Source organism: Bufo bufo, chromosome 1, assembly GCF_905171765.1.
Source record: "Bufo bufo chromosome 1, aBufBuf1.1, whole genome shotgun sequence".
Lineage (NCBI taxonomy): Eukaryota > Metazoa > Chordata > Amphibia > Anura > Bufonidae > Bufo > Bufo bufo.
In genome coordinates this window covers 525,612,269-525,630,486 of record NC_053389.1, presented here as the reverse complement: position 1 = coordinate 525,630,486, position 18,218 = coordinate 525,612,269, and the positions used below count along the sequence as shown (strand labels likewise).

Below are 18,218 nucleotides of genomic sequence, written 5' to 3'. Positions count from 1 at the left end.
AAAATGGTCTGCACAACCTTTAAAAAAAATAGCCTTGGACTGTGCTGCTAAATCGCTATTGGTCTGAATCCCAGGTGTAGATGTCTGACTTGTTTGGAGCTTTGGAATGCACACTGTGGCAGCTTCTGCTGCAGCACTACAAGTCGCAAAATGGCGGCCGGCGGTCAGCCCAGGTACATGTGGATGGAAAAATCACTCTGGCCACTCTAAAAATAGCCAATCCCTATCAAAAAAGCAGCTCAGCTGCAGTTGTTCAGATGAATCACAGGTGGAGGAGAGAAATTTGCTTCCAGTTATTCAATTATCCCTGCCTATTCTCGCCCTAGCATCAGCTGCGTCTATCCCTGTTCTATTCACATCGGGAGTGAGCACGTCCCGACGTGCGCACAAGCTTATAAAGAGGCTGAGTCACATGCTGCACTTGGCCAATCACAGCCTTGCCAATAGTAGGCATGGCTGCGATGGCATCTTAGGGCAAGTAGTATGATGCATGTTGATTGGCTGCTTTGCAGCCTTTCAAAATGCGCCAAAATACATGCCGAACGACGAACCCGAACCCGAACTTTTACGAAAAAGTTCGGGTTCGGGTCCGTGTCACGAACACCCCAAAATTCGGTACGGACCCGAACTATGCTCGAACTGTTCGCTCAACACTACTGATAATCACTAAATTACACACTAGGATACAACCACAAAATCAGGTCCTATCCCTAGCCATGTGCTTCTATTGTAGATTGTAAAATGGCTGCTTCTCCATTTTACCATATTTTTCTCTTTAATACACATACTGGATGATAAGTCACACCTAGGATTTGGAGGAGGAAAATAAGAAAATAAATATTTTTCATCAGAGCTCAGAAAAGATCCCAAATCTTCATCAGACCCCCAAATTAGACCCCCAATATTCATCAGACTTCAGATCAGACCCCCATATCAGACCTGAAATCAGATCCCTGCATAACACCTCAAATCAGAACCCTCTATCAGACCTCAGAAAAGACCCTCAAATCAGACCTCAGATCAGACCGCCCTATCAGACCTCAGATCAGATCCCCATATCAGACTTCACAACAGATCCCCATATCAGACCTCACATCAGATCCCCATATCATACCTCACATCAGACCCCCCCTATCAGACCTCACATCAAATCCTCATATCAAACCTCAGTCAGATCCCCATATCATATCAGACCCCCATGTCAGACCTCAGATCAGACCCCCATATCAGATCAGACCCCCATGTCAAACCTCAGTTCAGACCCCCATGCCAGACCCTCATGAGAGCTCAAATCAGAGACCCATCAAAGATAAAAATACATAAATTAACTTACCTCTCCTGTTCCGCTGCCACTCTTCAGGTCTGGTGGTTTCTCCTGCAATCACTGTTCCTTGATCTTCTCCGTGTCACGCTGCACTGTGACCTGACTGCATACAGCATCAGGTCATAGTGTGCGCACTATGTCCTGATGCTGTACCCAGTCAGGACACATGCAGTGTGGTGCCTGGAGGAAGACCAGGGAGCGGTGAGTACAGACAGTGCTAGCAGTGCTGCAGTCACCACTCCCCACACCTACTGCATACCAGTGAGCATTTTCATAATAGAAGTGCTCACAAGTATTCACTTTATAAGATGCACTGAATGGGGAAAGAAATGCATCTTATAAGTGGAAAATACCGTAATTGAGTTTCTAGATCATGTTGCCCTTGGGCAAAATGCATCCACAATGAATTAACCTGGGGCTACACAGCGATCTTAGGTGAGACAGCTGTTGTGCGCCCAAGGATCGTAGTGCAGCAGTGCAGCAACAGAAATGAATGGGGTCACAATGCAACTCGCAGGATGCCGCAATCGCGACCCTAGAATCGCAAAAAAATTCAGCCCTCTCTAAGGGTGGCGCTATAAGGCAACTTGTCTGCAACTTGCTGTCACACAACTATTTTAGAACTGTAATTTGGCTGTAAAAACACAACCATTTCACAGTCGGATCATGTGTCACACACTATTTACAGTAAAGTCAACGGAATAAAAGTCTGGATTTTTTGTTACTTTCAAAGACCATTGACAATCATTAGGTGCAATGTCACGCGACACTTGTCACCGTGTAGCTCCAGCCTAGAAGTACTGTTTAGTTCTGTATATTCAATATTTGCATGGTTCCAAATTCAAGTTTCAGACTATTGGTACAGTAGCTCAGTATATGTAAAGACTATTTCTGGCAGTTTGGACACTTAGGCTAGTTTAGACCAGCATGTTCACTGAGGGAAACATGCTACATGTGGAAGCTGTATTTTCTGTTATAAAAACTGCTTATCTGAAGTGGATTCGCAGCATCATCATGAAGTTGTGAATTCCTTCCGGACAAGTCTGTTGAACTTTAGTCACATCACTATCACTACAGTTCAGGAAGAATTCACTACAGGGTCAGGAAGAATTCACAACATTATAAATATATCCATCAAACTGGTAAAAAGTAATATAAGTATAAAGTAAATGTGCTATTATTATACATGTCTAAAATATATTGTATGTACGAATATGTATTCGTACATACAAAATATACGAATACAGTCTAAAATATAGACAACATAAACTTAGGCTGTCTAGACCTGCACCAACTTATAGATAGATAGATCCTTTTCTCTGACTCCATACCAACTATTGGTTGGCTAAGGCTTACTATGAGCTGTTCGGACACTTAGTCACACTGCCTTGATAAGCAAGAGGATGTGGATTACTCTTTTGCTTCATAAATATGTGCTCTGAAAATGTACCAGACTTTGGAGCAATATGAGCATATAGTGGGAGTACAGAATAAGTGCTCCGATGCTCTCCCTTGCCCTGCGCTGGATCGCGCAGGGCAAGGGCTCTTTTATTTACAATAACTGCTTCCGCCCAGCAGTGTGTTTGGTGACATCACCGGCTCTGATGGGCGGGCTTTAGTGCTGCCCTAGCCTTTTTACAGGCTAGGGCAGCACTACAGCCCACCCATCAGTGCCGGTGATGTCACCGGGCTCACTGCTGGGTGGATTTAGCGCAGGGCAAAGGAGAGCATCGGAGAATGAACTGCTCTGATGCTCAAGTCAGGGGGGCTGCCTGTGTGAAAATGGGGATATGTCCGGGTTCAGCTCTGAACCCGGAAAGCCCATTTAAATCGGATAAAGCTGCAATACTAAGCATAGCTGCTACAAAATGTACAGAAGAAGAGAGAGAAGGAAAAAAAACAGGATCCTGTAAAAAAAACTGCTGCATCAGTAAGGCTAGTTTCACACTAGCGGCAGGGGACTCCGGCAGGTTGTTCCGGCAGGTGAACAGCCTGTCGAATCCGTCCTGCCACTAGTTCACTTGTGCCCCCGGACTGCCGCTCCGTCCCCATTGACTATAATAGGGGCGGGGCGGAGTTCCGGCAGCAGCATGGCAGCGCACCAAGAGAGGCAGCCGGACTAAAGGTACTGCATGCAGTACAGGATCCAGTAAAAAAAAAACAGATCCTGTTGCATCAGTTGTCATCCGTTTCAGTCATTTCTGTCTGAGATCAGTTTTTTTTAGACGGAAAAAAAAGTACTGCATGCAGGACATTTTTCCTGTCTAAAACGGATCTGAGACGGAAATGGCTCTCTGACGGATCAGAAGAACGGAAAGCTAAATGGTGATGTGAATGCACCCTAATATTGTTGGCCTATTCTAAGATAGGCCATTCATTTCAAAACCTGCATAGCCCCTTTAAAGGGGTATTCCAGAGCATATGCCTTAAATGTCTGAGAGGTAGAGATCCTATCTTTGTTCATGACTCCAGGGTATACGTGTAGATTGCTATTAGCATGATGTGCACACATTACTCATATATAAAGCAGTCATGTAATTGAAGCAAGTGACTACCCACCTTTGACGCTAGATAGGTGAACTAAACCCTGCCCATTACAGCTTGCTTCAGGTCCATGGTCTAAGGGTTAACAACCTTTGCCTGACCTTATCCATAGATAAAGCAGTAATGTAATTGAAGCAAGTGACTACCCACTTTTGACTTAGATGAACTATACTGTGCCCTTTACTGCTTTTATCAGATCACTAAAATATAAAGTAAGTCCTTACATATAACAGTCAAGAATAGATGGTGCAAGCTGTAAATCACTTTCTATGAAGAGGACAGGATCTTCTTCAGGGTCCTGTATAGCATACAATGTACCAGAAAAATAAAATAGAGCCACCCTCACCTGACATCCAGAGGAACAGCTCACCTTGGCACAGACAAAAAGCAGTACAGGAGATGTAGTATCATACCGTACTGTACGGAGGATCTACTAGACCAATATCTGGTTGCATCTGAGTCTGAGACATTGTATGGTCAGTTTCAACTTACGATGGCCTGGGAAAGACCATTGTATGTTGAAAAAATTGTATCCTGAGGCCACGGTAACTTGAGGGACCACTGTATTACATTTTTTTGCTATGTATTGTCTGTCTGTACTCAAATTGGGTAGTCAGATTACCAAAATACATGTTTCTCTGTGGTAGAGTATTGTTTTAGTTCTATTACATCATAATGAAAAACAACAGAACCAACAGAACTTATTCTTTTCATTTATTTCACATTTTACCTTTTCTACTGCACATATCTCTATCAGTTGCGTTGGAAAAAACTGTTGTTTTTACAGAATAAAATTAAGAATTAGATAAATAGAATGAATAATGGTAGCTAAATAATAAAATTATCAAAAAAGATTTTTACATATTGTAGTACAAGCAAAAACAAGTTTGCAAAAGGAAAGTTGGGAGTGAACAATAGCAATTTTATCAGATTGTTTCTTCATAAATGAGTAAAGGTCTTTTCACACTGTGTCTGCAGTGCACACTTACCGCACGAGCTGCGAAAGCTCCAGGCACATATGTTAAACATACCTATAAGCTCCCATTGATGGAGACCAAAAGAGTTTTCTTTTCACCTCCGTTTGGTGGTTTCTACTAGGCTTTCCATTTCATTACTGCATGGAATAGTGATGCAGACTTAGATATTCCATTCAGAGCGCACAGAGGGTTTAAGGGTGCTACTCACTGGCATCTGCTAAGTGCATTAGCCTGAGGTTTAGTTAGCAATGTGAAAATAGCCTAAGGACGAGATATATGATATGTGTACCGAATTGAAATAGCTAACCCAAAGCAAAGTTACCAAACTATAACATGGCTGTAGACCAGAGGTATGCCAAGGGCAAAAGCTCAGATTTTGCTCAAATGATGCCACATGACAGTGCCACACAAAAACAGCTAAATAGTGCCATACAGTCTCCAGAAAGTAGGACATATAATGACTAGATTGTGCCACAAAGTACTTATAGTACATACAGTACTGTACCACGACACCATAATGTCATGCAGCTCTAACAAAAATAATACATTCAGGGTAGATTTATCATTTAACTTTCACAGAAATTTTTGAACAAATGGCATTTCTCTGCTAGCCCCACCACTTTCCCAAAAAGGGGGCATGGCAAGGGTGGGGCAAGTGGCAGCACCACATTTATTATATTTTACGCCAGTTTTCTGGTGCAAAGGAACACTGAAATCTATGCCAGGGCCTGGTGTAGATATCTGCGTAGATGCACGGACTGCCAGATGCTGCGTCTAATTTATGACAACTTTTTTAAATTTTTACACCACTCACTTCAGTTTTGAAATATGGGTGGGAAAGTGGGCATGGTTATCACTGCAGATTTAGCACTGAGACTTTTAAAAAAAGCTGCAATCTCACTCCAAGAGGAGGGTGGAGTAGGAAAACTGGAGTAACTTTTCTAGACAAAAGTGTTAGGTTTAAGGATAAGACAAATTTATCAAACATGTGACATTACATAAATGTGTCATAAAGTACTCCAACACAGACTCAAGCAAAACTGAATTCAAATATTTACCTCATGATAAATTCCTCCCATACAAAGTGCCACACAAAGTCCAGATAGAGAGTCATACAGTGCACATTTGACTAGTGTCATACAGTTCTCAAATGAAAGCACATGCTTTACTGCAACGTTGCCCAATAGTCAGTGACTATACAGTGTCCCTTCAAAGTATCTGTCCTTGCTGCTTGGTCCACCTGACTTGCATACACACTGGCATAAGCCAGCATAATAACATCATATTATTTTATAACTGGGACAACAATAAATTGATGATGATTATTCTGTTACCATGTCAGAGTCCTACTGTAATTTGCTTTTGAACCACCTAGTCGTCATCTCAAAAATGGAAAATTACCTGTAAAGCCTTCTTTCAGTAGAGAGCTTTGTCAGTAAGAAAAAGTAATTCCTCTACACTGTAATGTAGTCTATGCAGTCAGAACTGTAATTTTTGTGTTGAAATAAAGACGTTTCCAAAATTAAGGTAAATTTCCAGCCTCGTTCTTGTTTATCTGAGGTGTAATGAACATATTGAATAGAACTGCAAAAAAAATATTACATAAAATGATTCTGTCACATACCTACCTGCTTTCATCATTCTATATGGTAAGCAGTAATATATTTTTCAAACAAAACCAATGGGGCCTTAAAGTATAATCAGTCTCCAATGTTGGCAGAGTTATTTTCATACGTTAAGATTTAGCATACTGTTTTTCTTTTTTTGCAGGTTCAATCAGCAACAGAAAAAATCTACAGAAGCAAAAAGGACCACATGATGTGCAAAGCAATGTGTTTGTGCATTGCATATTCATCAACAATTGGAGGACTTACCACCATTACTGGAACATCGACTAACTTGATTTTTGCTGAACAGTTTCAAACGTAAGCCTAGTTTTATTCATATGATTTTTTTTTTTATAGTTTAACTCCTTAACCACTTCACATCCGGGCCATTTGCCCCCTTCCTGACCAGGCTTAATTTTGCAAATCTAACATATCTCACTTTATGTGGTAATAACTTTGGAACGCTTTTACTTTTCAGAGATTGTTTTTCTCGTGACACATTGCACTTCATGCTAGTCATACATTTGAGTCAATATATTTCACCTTTATTTATGAAAAAATCCACAATTTACCAAATTTAAAACAGAAAGTGATACCTCATAAAATATTTATTACTTAACATTCCCCATATGTCTACTTTATGTTGACATCATTTTGGAAATGTCATTTAATTTTTTTAGGATGTTAGAATGCTTAGAAGTTTAGAAGCAATTCTTAAAATTTTTAAGAAAATTGCCAAAACCCACTTTTTAAGGACCAGTTCAGGTCTGAAGTCACTTTGTGGGGCCTACATAGTGGATACCCCCCATAAATGACCGCATTGTAGAATCTACACCCCTCAAGTTACTTAAAACCGATTTTAAAAACTTTGTTAACCCTTTAGGCGTTCCACAAGAATTAAAGGAAAATGGAGATCAAATTTTAAAATTTCATTTTTTGGGCAGATTTTCAATTTTAATCAAATTTTTTCTTTAACACATCGATGGTTAACAGCCAAACAAAAATCTATATTTATTACCCAGATTCTTCGGTTTACAGAAACACCCCACATGTGGTCATAAACTGCTGTATGGGCACAAGGCAGGGCGCAGAAGAAAAGGAGAGCCACATGGTTTTTAGATGCCATGTCCCATTTGAAGCCCCCTGATGCACCCTTACAGTAGAAACTCCCAAGAAGTGACCCCATTTTGGAAACTAGGGGATAAGGTGCCAGTTTTATTGTACTATTTTTGGGTACATATGATTTTTTGATCATTCATTATAACACTATATGGGGCAAGGTGACCAAAAAAATGGTTCTTTTAGCACAGTTTTTATTTATTTATTTTTACAGCGTTCACCCGAGGAGTTCGGTCAAGTGACATTTTTATAGAGCAGATCGTTACGGACATGGTGATACCTAATATGTCTACTTTTTCTTATTTATTTAAGTTTTACACAATAATAGCATTTTTGAAACAAAAAAATTGTTTTAATGTGTCCATGTTCTGAGAGCTATATTTTTTTAAATTTTTGAGCGATTTTCTTATGTAGGGGCTCATTTTTTCAGGGATGAGGTGACGGTTTTGTTGGTACTATTTTGTGGGACATACGCCTTTTTGATCACTTGGTGTTGCACTTTTTGTGATGTAAGGTGACAAAAATAGCTTCTTTTTTTTTTACACATTTTTTTTTTTTTACGGTGTTCACCCAAGGGGTTAGGTCACGTGATATTTTTATAGAGCTGGTTGTTACCGACGCGGCGATACCTAATATGTATACTTTTTTATTTATTTCACTTTATTAAATAATAGCATTTTTGAAACCAAAAAAATGATGTTTTAGTGTCTCCATGTTAGAGCTATATATAATTTTTTTAAGAGATTTTCTTATGAGGGGGCTAATTTTTTGCGGATGAGGTGACGGCTTTATTGGTACAATTTTGTGGGACATATGCCTTTTTGATCACTTGGTGTTGTACTTTTTGTGATGTAAGGGTTTACACAGTTTTTTTATTTTTTATGGTGTTTATCGGACTGGGTCGATCATGTGATATATTTATAGAGCCGACTGTCACGGACGTGGCAATACCAAATATGTCTATTTTATTTTATTTTTTCTATTTTTAACATTTTTTTTTATTCCTTACTTGGGGAATTTTTTTTTTTACATGTGAAAACTTTTTAATTTTTTTATTTTTTTAACACTTAATTTTATTTTTTTTTATTTTACACTTTTCGTCCCCCATAAGGTCATACAAGACCTCTAGGAGACATTTAACTTCACTTTATTTTTTTCACTGTTGATTTCTCCTGTAACTGGGGCTCACATAGTAGCCCCAGTTACAGGAGAAATACACCCCCCAGAGAGGCTGTACAGCGCAATACAGCGCTGTACAGCCTCAGTGCAGGGCTGATCGAGGTCTGTCAAAGACCTCACAGCTACTGCACTCTCCCGTCCCCGGCGATCACATGACCGCCGGGCCGGAACAGGAAGCTTATAGCGCTTCCTGCACTGTATACACAGCGCTCGGTGTGTATACAGCGATCTGGAAGGCATGGACACCTGGGCACTGTCCCTGCCTTCTCTAAGGGTTGCCCTGCTGTCACTGCTGCAGCTGCAATCTCTCAATGGACGTTTTAAATGTCCATTCAGAGATAGAGAACCACCTTCTGGACATTTATAGTCTATGGGCGGACGGCAGGTGGTTAAGGGGGTTATGCAAGAATGCGGGGGGTTGCGGGGGAGTTCTGCCAGACCTGAAAAAGAAGATGACTTACTTCATTCCCAGCACCGACTCCTTATCCTGCAGGCCTGCGATGTCTGGCTGGGCTCCAACAATGTCAACATCTAGTTTGACATCAGCGCAGCCAATCACTGACCTTAGAGGTATCCACCTTCCCTTTGTGTCATGTGACCATTTGTTATGACGCAAAGGGAGCCAGACAACGCTAAGTCCAGTGATTGGCTGCAGCAATGCCAAATCAGACATTGACATGCAGTAGAAGGAATGAGGAGCCGGCACTGGGAGGCAAGTAAGTCATCTTCCCTTTGTACAACTCCTTTAAGGACCCAGCAATTTTACATTTTTCATTTTGACTCTGTCTTCCTGGGGCCATAACTTTTTTTATTTTTCTATTCATATGCTGAACAACTTGAAATTTTTAATGGCACCAAAAAATTCTAAATGGGGTGGATCTGGAAAACCATAGTTTTAAGGGTTTTGTTTTTACGGCATTCCCTATGCGTAACACTGGCATGTTAAATCTATTTTGCTAGTCAGTACAATTACAGCGATACCACATTTGTAGAATTTTTCTTTTGTTTTAATGTCTATGGAGCTGTGTGACACCAGTGTGATCTGTAGTTTTTAGGGTATGGCTACATGGCCACTCTGACCGCGAGACATCTGTCTCAGCCAGTGCCACAACGCGTTGTGCAACCAGTGTCGTTGTGTAGCCGTACACTTATTGATACCATTTTGAACTGTGCATGACTTTTTGATCATTTTTTATTTAATTTATTAGGGGGAGGTGAAGCGACCAAAAAGCTGCGAATCAGCTATATTGATTTTTTCAATTATGCTGTTCACCATACAAAATAAATATCTTTATTTTTTAAGTCTGGGTATTGTGGGATGTGGCAACGCTAATGGCCTTTTTTTTATTGTTTATATATTTTTCAAATGAGGAAAGAGGGATTTTTTTACTTTTTATACTTTTAGAAAGTTTAAAAACTTTTTTTACCGTTATTTTAAGTCCCTCTAGGGGACTTTAACATGCGATCGTCTGATTGTTTCTCCCATAGACTGCAATGACAACATCCCTATGGAGCCCTTTAAATTCTGGACATCTGCCATACATCTATGGGGATATCTTGAAGGGGTTAAAATGAAAACATTTAATTCTAAGATAACATTAATTAAGTGGATTAAAAGAAAATAGTATCTTGTAGTATAAAAAATCAAAGTTGCATTTCACCCAGAAGGCTTCCTTAAAGAGGAACTGTCATCACAAAATGCAGTGCAGTCTGCAAGCACCATGTTATAGAGCAGGAGGAGCTGAGCAAATTGATATATAGTTTTGTGGAAAAGATTCAGTAAAACTTGTAATTTATTCATTTATATTTCTGCTCTTTCTATATTTAAAACCACCCCCATGTACAGCTATTTCTGTATACACACTTACACAGAGAATGCTATCAATCACTGATAACACCTCCCTTGTGTACAACTATCAGTGACTGACAGCTATCTATGTATACACACTTACACAGAGAATGCTATCAATTACTGATAACATCTCCCCCGTGTACAACTATCAGTGACTGACAGCTATCTCTGTATACACACTTAGGCCTCATGCACACAAACATATTTTCTTTCCGTGTCCATTCCCGGTTTTTTGCAGACCGTATACGGAACCATTCATTTCAATGGGTCCGCAAAAAAATGGAAGTTACTCAGTGTGCATTCCGTTTCCGTATATCCGTATTTCCGTTCCGCAAAAAAATAAAACATGTCCTATTATTGGCCGCATTGCATATACGGATAGGACTGTTCTATTAGGGGCCAGTGGATCAGTTTTTTGAGGACCGCAAAATACATACGGTTGTGTGTATGAGGCCTTACACAGAGAATGCTATCAATCACTGATAACACCTCCTCCATGTACAGCGATCAGTGACTGACAGCTATCTATGTATACACACTTACACAGAGAATGATATCAATCACTGATAAAAATCTCCCCCATGTATAACTAAAGTGATAAAAAGCAGACATTCTATTCAAAAATTACAAGTTTTACTGAATGCTTTCCACAAAACTATACATCAATCTGCTCAACTCTTCCTGCTCTATAACATACTGCAGATTGCACTGCATTTTGTGATGACAGATCCTCTTTAACCCCTGGATGACACACACAGTATAAGTATGGCAGATGTCTCTTTAAATATGGCGCCCACTCCAAAATGGAGCTGGCACCATAGCCACAGGGTACCGGCTACCTTTCACACAGCAGACACCCGGGGCTAATGTCTGTGAATGGCAATAACACCGACTGCAGACATTTTACCCCTAAGATGTCATGGTCAGTTGTGACCATGGCATCTGAGGTGGCTTTCACAAGCTGAAACCGGGGAAGCCTTTAGTTGATGGTTATACGCAGGAGCCTGTACAAGGCTACTAGGCCTATCAAATGTATATTCCAATGTAGGCCATACTACCATATTAAATCACATTAGTATATGGGAGAAGCAATCTAATGACACACATTCAGATTCCCTAGGGAAAGGGGCTTAAAAAAAAAAACAAAAAAAAGGAAAAAATTAGATTTTTAGAAAAGCAAATTGACCTGCAAAAAACGATGCCCTCATATGGATGTATGAATGGAAAAATAAGAAAAGGTTATGGCTCTGGGAAGGCAGAGAGTAAAAAACCAAAATGCACAAACAGAGAATTGTCCTCAAAGAGTTCTCACTCCAAGCAAACTTTTTTGTTCTTCCTGTTTCTGCTGGTATGGAATTGGAACTTACTTTGGCCTCCATTACTATTGGCAGTTAGCTCATGTGAACCGATTGGAGACTTGGAAGTGGTCAGTTCTCTCTCTTAGTTCCTATGAGTCTGACACTGGGGCTCTCATAGGAATGAATGGAAACTGACTTTCTGTCCACACAAGTCTCATTGGGGGTTATATGATTTAAATGCTGAAAGTAATAGAGGCTGAAAATGCATTGGTAAATTGATATGTAAATTTAGTGAACAAACAATTATATATACCAGCTCATTTACAAACGTGGAGAGGAGGATAGAAAACGTTTTTCTGGGATTTCCTTTTAGGTTTAAATTTAATGTAAACACTACATTTGGGTCAAAAGGCATATTTATGAGGCTGCTGTAACTACTTTTTTCAACACGTGTTACGGAAAATGGTTGTGGAACCACTATACCACCTAACCAGTTTGACTTAGGGCTAGTCCTGAAGGTGTTATTCAGGTGGTCCCATGGTTTTTACCCTTTTACCCCTATACAGTGATATGGAATTTGCTGTACAGGAGCAATCAGGCCTCTACCTCTTAGAATAGTCCCAGTGTAGTTGGCAGCTGACACACAGAGGTCAGAGACTCCAGTGCAATGCACTGGAGGCACAGACAAAGCACACAGACAGAACCAGGTAGATAATAGGCTGTTTGGGTATATACAAGGTCAAGACAACCACATAAACAAGACAAGGTGAGGCACACAGAATACATACAAATCTATGGAACAGACACTGGGGAATAGCAAACAGAACAAGGTTAGAATTCAGACCTAGAACAAGCAGACAGAATTTTAACACACAGAACTTGTACAACCATGGGCAGGACACACAAGTCAGACTATATAGCAGGGAAAATAAACACATAAGGCAAAAAGATCCACACACAAAATGACCTTTTTCCTATATACTTTATTTATTTATTATGAAAAAACGGACCCTGAACTTCTAGCTAATCTGTCCTCACAACGCAGTGAAGGCACTCCCCACTCACTCCGCTACCCTGCCCTCGCTGCCTCCCTCATATATGGCTAAGGTAGGCAACAAATAATATATACATGTTTGTGCGATCTATATGCTGGGCACGCTGACTAATGAGCTACCGGCAGATGCAGGAGAGCTGGCAGTGATCTCTTGCATCTCCCAGCGGATAGATAGTTAGTAAGCGGGCTGGGCATATAGATCACATGGACACTGTGAGTCAACTATGGCCAACTTTAGCTATATATAAGAGAGGCAGTGAGGGCAGGGCAGCGAAGTGAGTGAAGAACTCACTGCCAAAAGTCAAATTCAGGGTCAGTTTTTTTCATTAAAAAAAGCAAAATCAATAAAGTATATAGAAAAAATGTTCAGTATCACTTGGCCTACGCATTTAACAAAACCAATTTAACCCTAGCTGTGCCCAAATGAGGCAAGATAAAAAGCATGATGGTAGAAACTGACCCCAAGACTCACTGAACAGTATAGAAACTTTATGCCAGGCAGTGAAACAAAATATATAGACAAGTGGCTCCAGTAAGCACGATTAAATAAGGATGTGTGAAACAACTTTTTGATATGCCTAATGCAGTTTTTACATGGACTTTTCCTTTAGGCGCTATCCACTAAGCACAGAGATTAATTTTGGAACATGGTTTCTTCTCTGCATTCCAATCACCATCATTTTAACTATACTTTCCTGGTTATGGATTCAGTGGCTCTTCTTGGGATTCAAGTAAGATTATCATTTTCATTATGTAAAAAAATACTGTAATTCCATGCCCATCAGCAATTTCCATAGTTCAAGATTTTTTTTAGGTTAACTGACATCTTAAAAATATGTTAATAGTATGCATATGTATGAAATTTTATAATTATCCCTACAAGAGAACAAGGCCTATGTGATAGAATGCATTCTCACTTCAGTTATGTGGAATATGGTGTTGCCCTTTAAATAACATAACTGGCACAAGCTAATTTTACAGTATAACTATATACTTACTGAAACAGAAACCTAAAAATTCACGAACCCTTTTTTCTAATTGTTATTCTGACTTAGACACACTGCACATACAATTAAACCGCACACCTTCTTCTATGCATTAATAAGTTCTCACTGCATAATAGATATCGTGAGTTAAAGGGAATCTGTCACCAGCGACCTGCTTATCCAACTGTTTGCATAGGCATATAGCTGTAGTTCCTGATAAAAACGCAGTTTTTCTTTTGTTGATCCAAGATTCCATTCCTGCACTGTGATTAGAGGTGAGCGAAGTTTTCAGAGATTCGTCCCCACGTCATCATGCTGGGCAGACGCGATGATATCATTACTGATGACATCACCGCGCCCAGCCAGCATAATGACTTGGTGGCGTCACACAACAGCGAGCGCTAGATTTTTGCGCGTTTTCTTCAACCAAGATGGTCACTTTGCAAGCAAATAGATGAGGCGAGTATGTATTTTTTGTTTTTTACTGCCATTTCAGGAAAAATTGATTCGTGACCACAAAGCGCCAGGAAATTCGGCTTCATGAAGAAACAAATTTTACCTGACATTCGTATCGAAGTTAATTAGCCAATACTTTTTATTAATATGCAAATTAGTCCTTTGGTACAATGAGGGCATCACTGTTGCTCTTGTTGCGCCTAAGCTTCACTCCTGTGGCCATCCTCTCCCTGGCTGCTTTACAGGGCCAGGCAGTGGCAAAACAGCGAGGGAGGGACTCGCCACAGAAATGAGTGGAGCATGGGTACAACATGAGTGATGGAAGCTCCCTTGTTCCACCGAAGGCCTAAATTGCTTATTAAGAAAAGGCATCATAACTCGTGAACAGAGCCTCAGATCAACAAAAGAAAAACTACATTTTAATCAGGTAAACGACAGCTATGTGTCTATACAAAGAGTTGGATGGGGAGGTCGCTGGTAGCAGATTTATAAATGTAATTTAACCTTTACTTTGCCAGTACAGATGATATAAGTAAGAATATAAAACACATAGGGGGAATGGTTCCTACAATTTCACATGTTATAGAGCAGGAGGAGCTGAGCAGATTTATATATAGTTTTATGATTCAGTATAACTTGTATTTCATTGATTTATATCCCTGCTCATTCTGGGCTTTAAAGTCAAGGATACGGTTCTATCAGTGATCAAATAATCAATCAATTAATCTCTATACAGACAGTCAAAGAGGGAAGGCTGTCAATCACTAATCAGAACCTGTCATGCCGAACATGGTGTTTGAGCGGCAGGCAGCATGTTATAGATAGAGCAAGAGAAGCTGAGCAGATTGTTGTATAGTTTTGTGGGAAAAGGTTATGACAGGTTTTGTATGTGCCAATAGAGCAGAGGCTATAAAAACAAACACATATATGGCCACAAATAAATAGTTATACTGACTCTGGTTTTAGATTATGGAACTGCAAACACACACATTGGGGAAGATTTATCATACAATTTATGGCACTATTGTGGCTTTAAAAAGCCGCAAATCATGGAGCACACCATAATTTGCAGTTTCTAAGTTTCTTGTCACTTTTCTAAAGTGGCAAGAAAAGGGCAAGGCTAAGTGAGAGGAGGGTAAAGCTTCACGATTTACGATAACATGCCAGAAACTGGCTTTAGTTATGACTTTGAGTTTTTAGCACATAGAGTGCAGGAGATGTGCCTAATTTAATAAAGGGCATCTGCCTTTTATTACATTAGGCGCATCTTACTCCAGTGCAGGAGGATAAAGACTATAGGAGTATGGGAACGCCATTCTTGATAAATCTTCCACAATGTCTACTATAATTTTCACAGTATATCCTTGTATGCATAATTTGGAAGCACCTGGACAGGCTTGTTTAGGCATGGATTATGTGTATATTTACAATGAAACACAGTTCATAATTACTTGAAACAAAAAATATATCTCATTTTTTTATTTAAGCTTTAAAGAGATGTTTAGATGTGGCAAGGAAAAAACAGAAAGGGAAACTGCTTCCGCAAAAGTCATTCTGGAGGAATACAAAAAACTTGGCTCTGTGAGGTATTTGGAGAAAATAGAAAAAATACATATATATATATATACACACACACACACACACATATATACAGTGTGTATATATATATAGTAAAACATGAAGCATATCTATGACCAAAAATACAAAGTAACCTTTTTTTTTCTTTTTTATGTAGCTATCAGGAAATTATGACCTTCATCCTTTTTCTTCTAATGGCTCTGCTGTGGTTTACTAGAGACCCTGGATTTATACCTGGGTGGTCTACACTATTTCCTAAGTAAGTATTGTGCTGTTCTACACATTTGTTTAGCTTCTGATATTATATATACTTTAAATATATATAAATGCTACAAATACAGTTAAATATGTCCACCTAAAACTTATTTGAACATATAAACAAAAACTATTTAAATATAATGTATAGATAAACCACTGCTCCCTCAAGTTACAATATTAATTTGTTCCAGGGTAGACATTGTAGTGGGAAAATACTTGAGACCAAAATGCAATGTAAAAATAGAAATACATTCTAAATTTTCAATCCAAACTCAACTGAAAATAATACAAAATGAAGACCAAAACAAAAAGATAACTAAGGGGTCCTGCACACGAACGTGTACTGGCCAGGCCCGTGCTGTGGACCGCAAATAGCGGTCCGCAATGCAAGGGTACCGACCGTGTGGCCACCGTCTGCAATCCGCATTCGATGGTCCGCACCGGAAAAAAGTAGTGCATGCCTCCATTCTACACCGCACCTTCCGGATTGCTGACCCATTCAAGTCACAGACACCGGCCAACAACGATTGTGTGCATGAGACCTAATGCAGATAAAGCTAATCGTTACATGAAAGTCAAAGAACTGCTGGAAGCTGATAGATAACTTTCTATGTTGAATGGCTTCTCCAGGAATTTGATATTGATGACCTATCCTCAGGAGAATTAGCTTCAGACATAAACTTTTGTTAGGACCATTTCACTTCTCACTGAAGAGTGGGTACAAATCCTTCAAATTTCTATGGGAATATTTGCTATCTCCCTCATGCTGAGTTCATATTCTGTATTTTGAAGATAAAAAAAGACTCAAAAGTCTTATTCCACCAAACATAATGTAAACATAATTTTATAACATTTATCCCATTGTATATGTCCAGAATATCCAGAGTCTGTCATAGTTATCTTTATTTCTAGGTACAAAGGCTATGCTACGGATTCAACAGCTGCTTTGCTTTTGGGTCTTCTTTTCTTTATCATCCCTGCAAATCCATGGAAAATAAAAACTTCTGGCAAAATCAGTTGAGTATTCTATATACAATTTACTGGAGATTGCTTTGAGTTCATGGTTGCTGTTGAGCAATTATACACAATGGTCTATGCATGTCTTCATCTAAGATAATCTGTAGCAATTTTTTAAAGCAAATAAAGCATAATTATATTCGCTGTGCCCTTGTAAGAAACAATGCACCACTATTATGTTGCTGTGATTTGTGTTATAGAGGATTTTTGCATATAGATTTTAGAGTCCATTAAATCTCTAAACTACACAAAACACTAACACTGCAAAAACTTTGCAATATACTTTATTTCCATTATTTATTCCTTAAAAGGTCAGTTCCATCAAAAAGTTATATTTTCTTAAACTCAATATTTATAAAAAAAAACAAACATTTTTTTGAATTTTTGGCAGTTTATCTTTTTTATTTCACCAATATTATGCCATTGATATTGAAATACAAAATATGGTCCTTCTGTAGCAGTCAGTACAAATGATAGTATCTCCTATATAGATAAGTAATCACTTCTCAGTCTACTGCTGCCATGAGGGACCCTGGAAAGCAAATCTGCCCAGCTATGGCACTATTTAGGAATGGGGAGCGGGATTTATCTTGGTGGATTTGGTATACTGCAGTCCATTACAGTTCCATGTGATGGTTACCCAGCTTTCCCAAAAAGCAAATCTGTCTAGCAATAGCACTATTTAAGAGTGAGGAGGGGTATATTTTAAGGAAAAGTTCGTTTTCAGCAGTTCCAATTACATCTCCCTGAATGACAAGCTGCAGAATTATCACTGCGTAACTGGGCAGATCAGCTACTCAGCTGTATATTCTATGGCTGGTGCTGTTAACAAATCTATTTTCTATTATTAGTAACTAGGAGATTTCTTCCCAAAAAATAGCCACACTAACTGTGTAGGCAAAAGTTATCCAGACTAAACCCAGCTCACTCTTCCTAAACTTCCTGGCTTATGTGTCCTAGCATCAGGGA

At 39.3% G+C, this 18,218-nt stretch overlaps 1 protein-coding gene across 1 annotated transcript in view; it reads left to right on the top strand.

Moving 5' to 3' along the window:
- The window catches only part of SLC13A1 (solute carrier family 13 member 1), a 77,585-nt gene that overhangs the window by 37,837 nt on the left and 21,530 nt on the right, over positions 1–18,218 (top strand). The window contains exons 8-12 of the mRNA XM_040411718.1: positions 6,616–6,770; positions 13,566–13,685; positions 15,884–15,982; positions 16,132–16,233; positions 17,145–17,248. Coding sequence (XP_040267652.1) covers positions 6,616–6,770; positions 13,566–13,685; positions 15,884–15,982; positions 16,132–16,233; positions 17,145–17,248 — 580 coding nt within the window. The remainder of the gene's footprint in view (positions 1–6,615; positions 6,771–13,565; positions 13,686–15,883; positions 15,983–16,131; positions 16,234–17,144; positions 17,249–18,218) is intronic.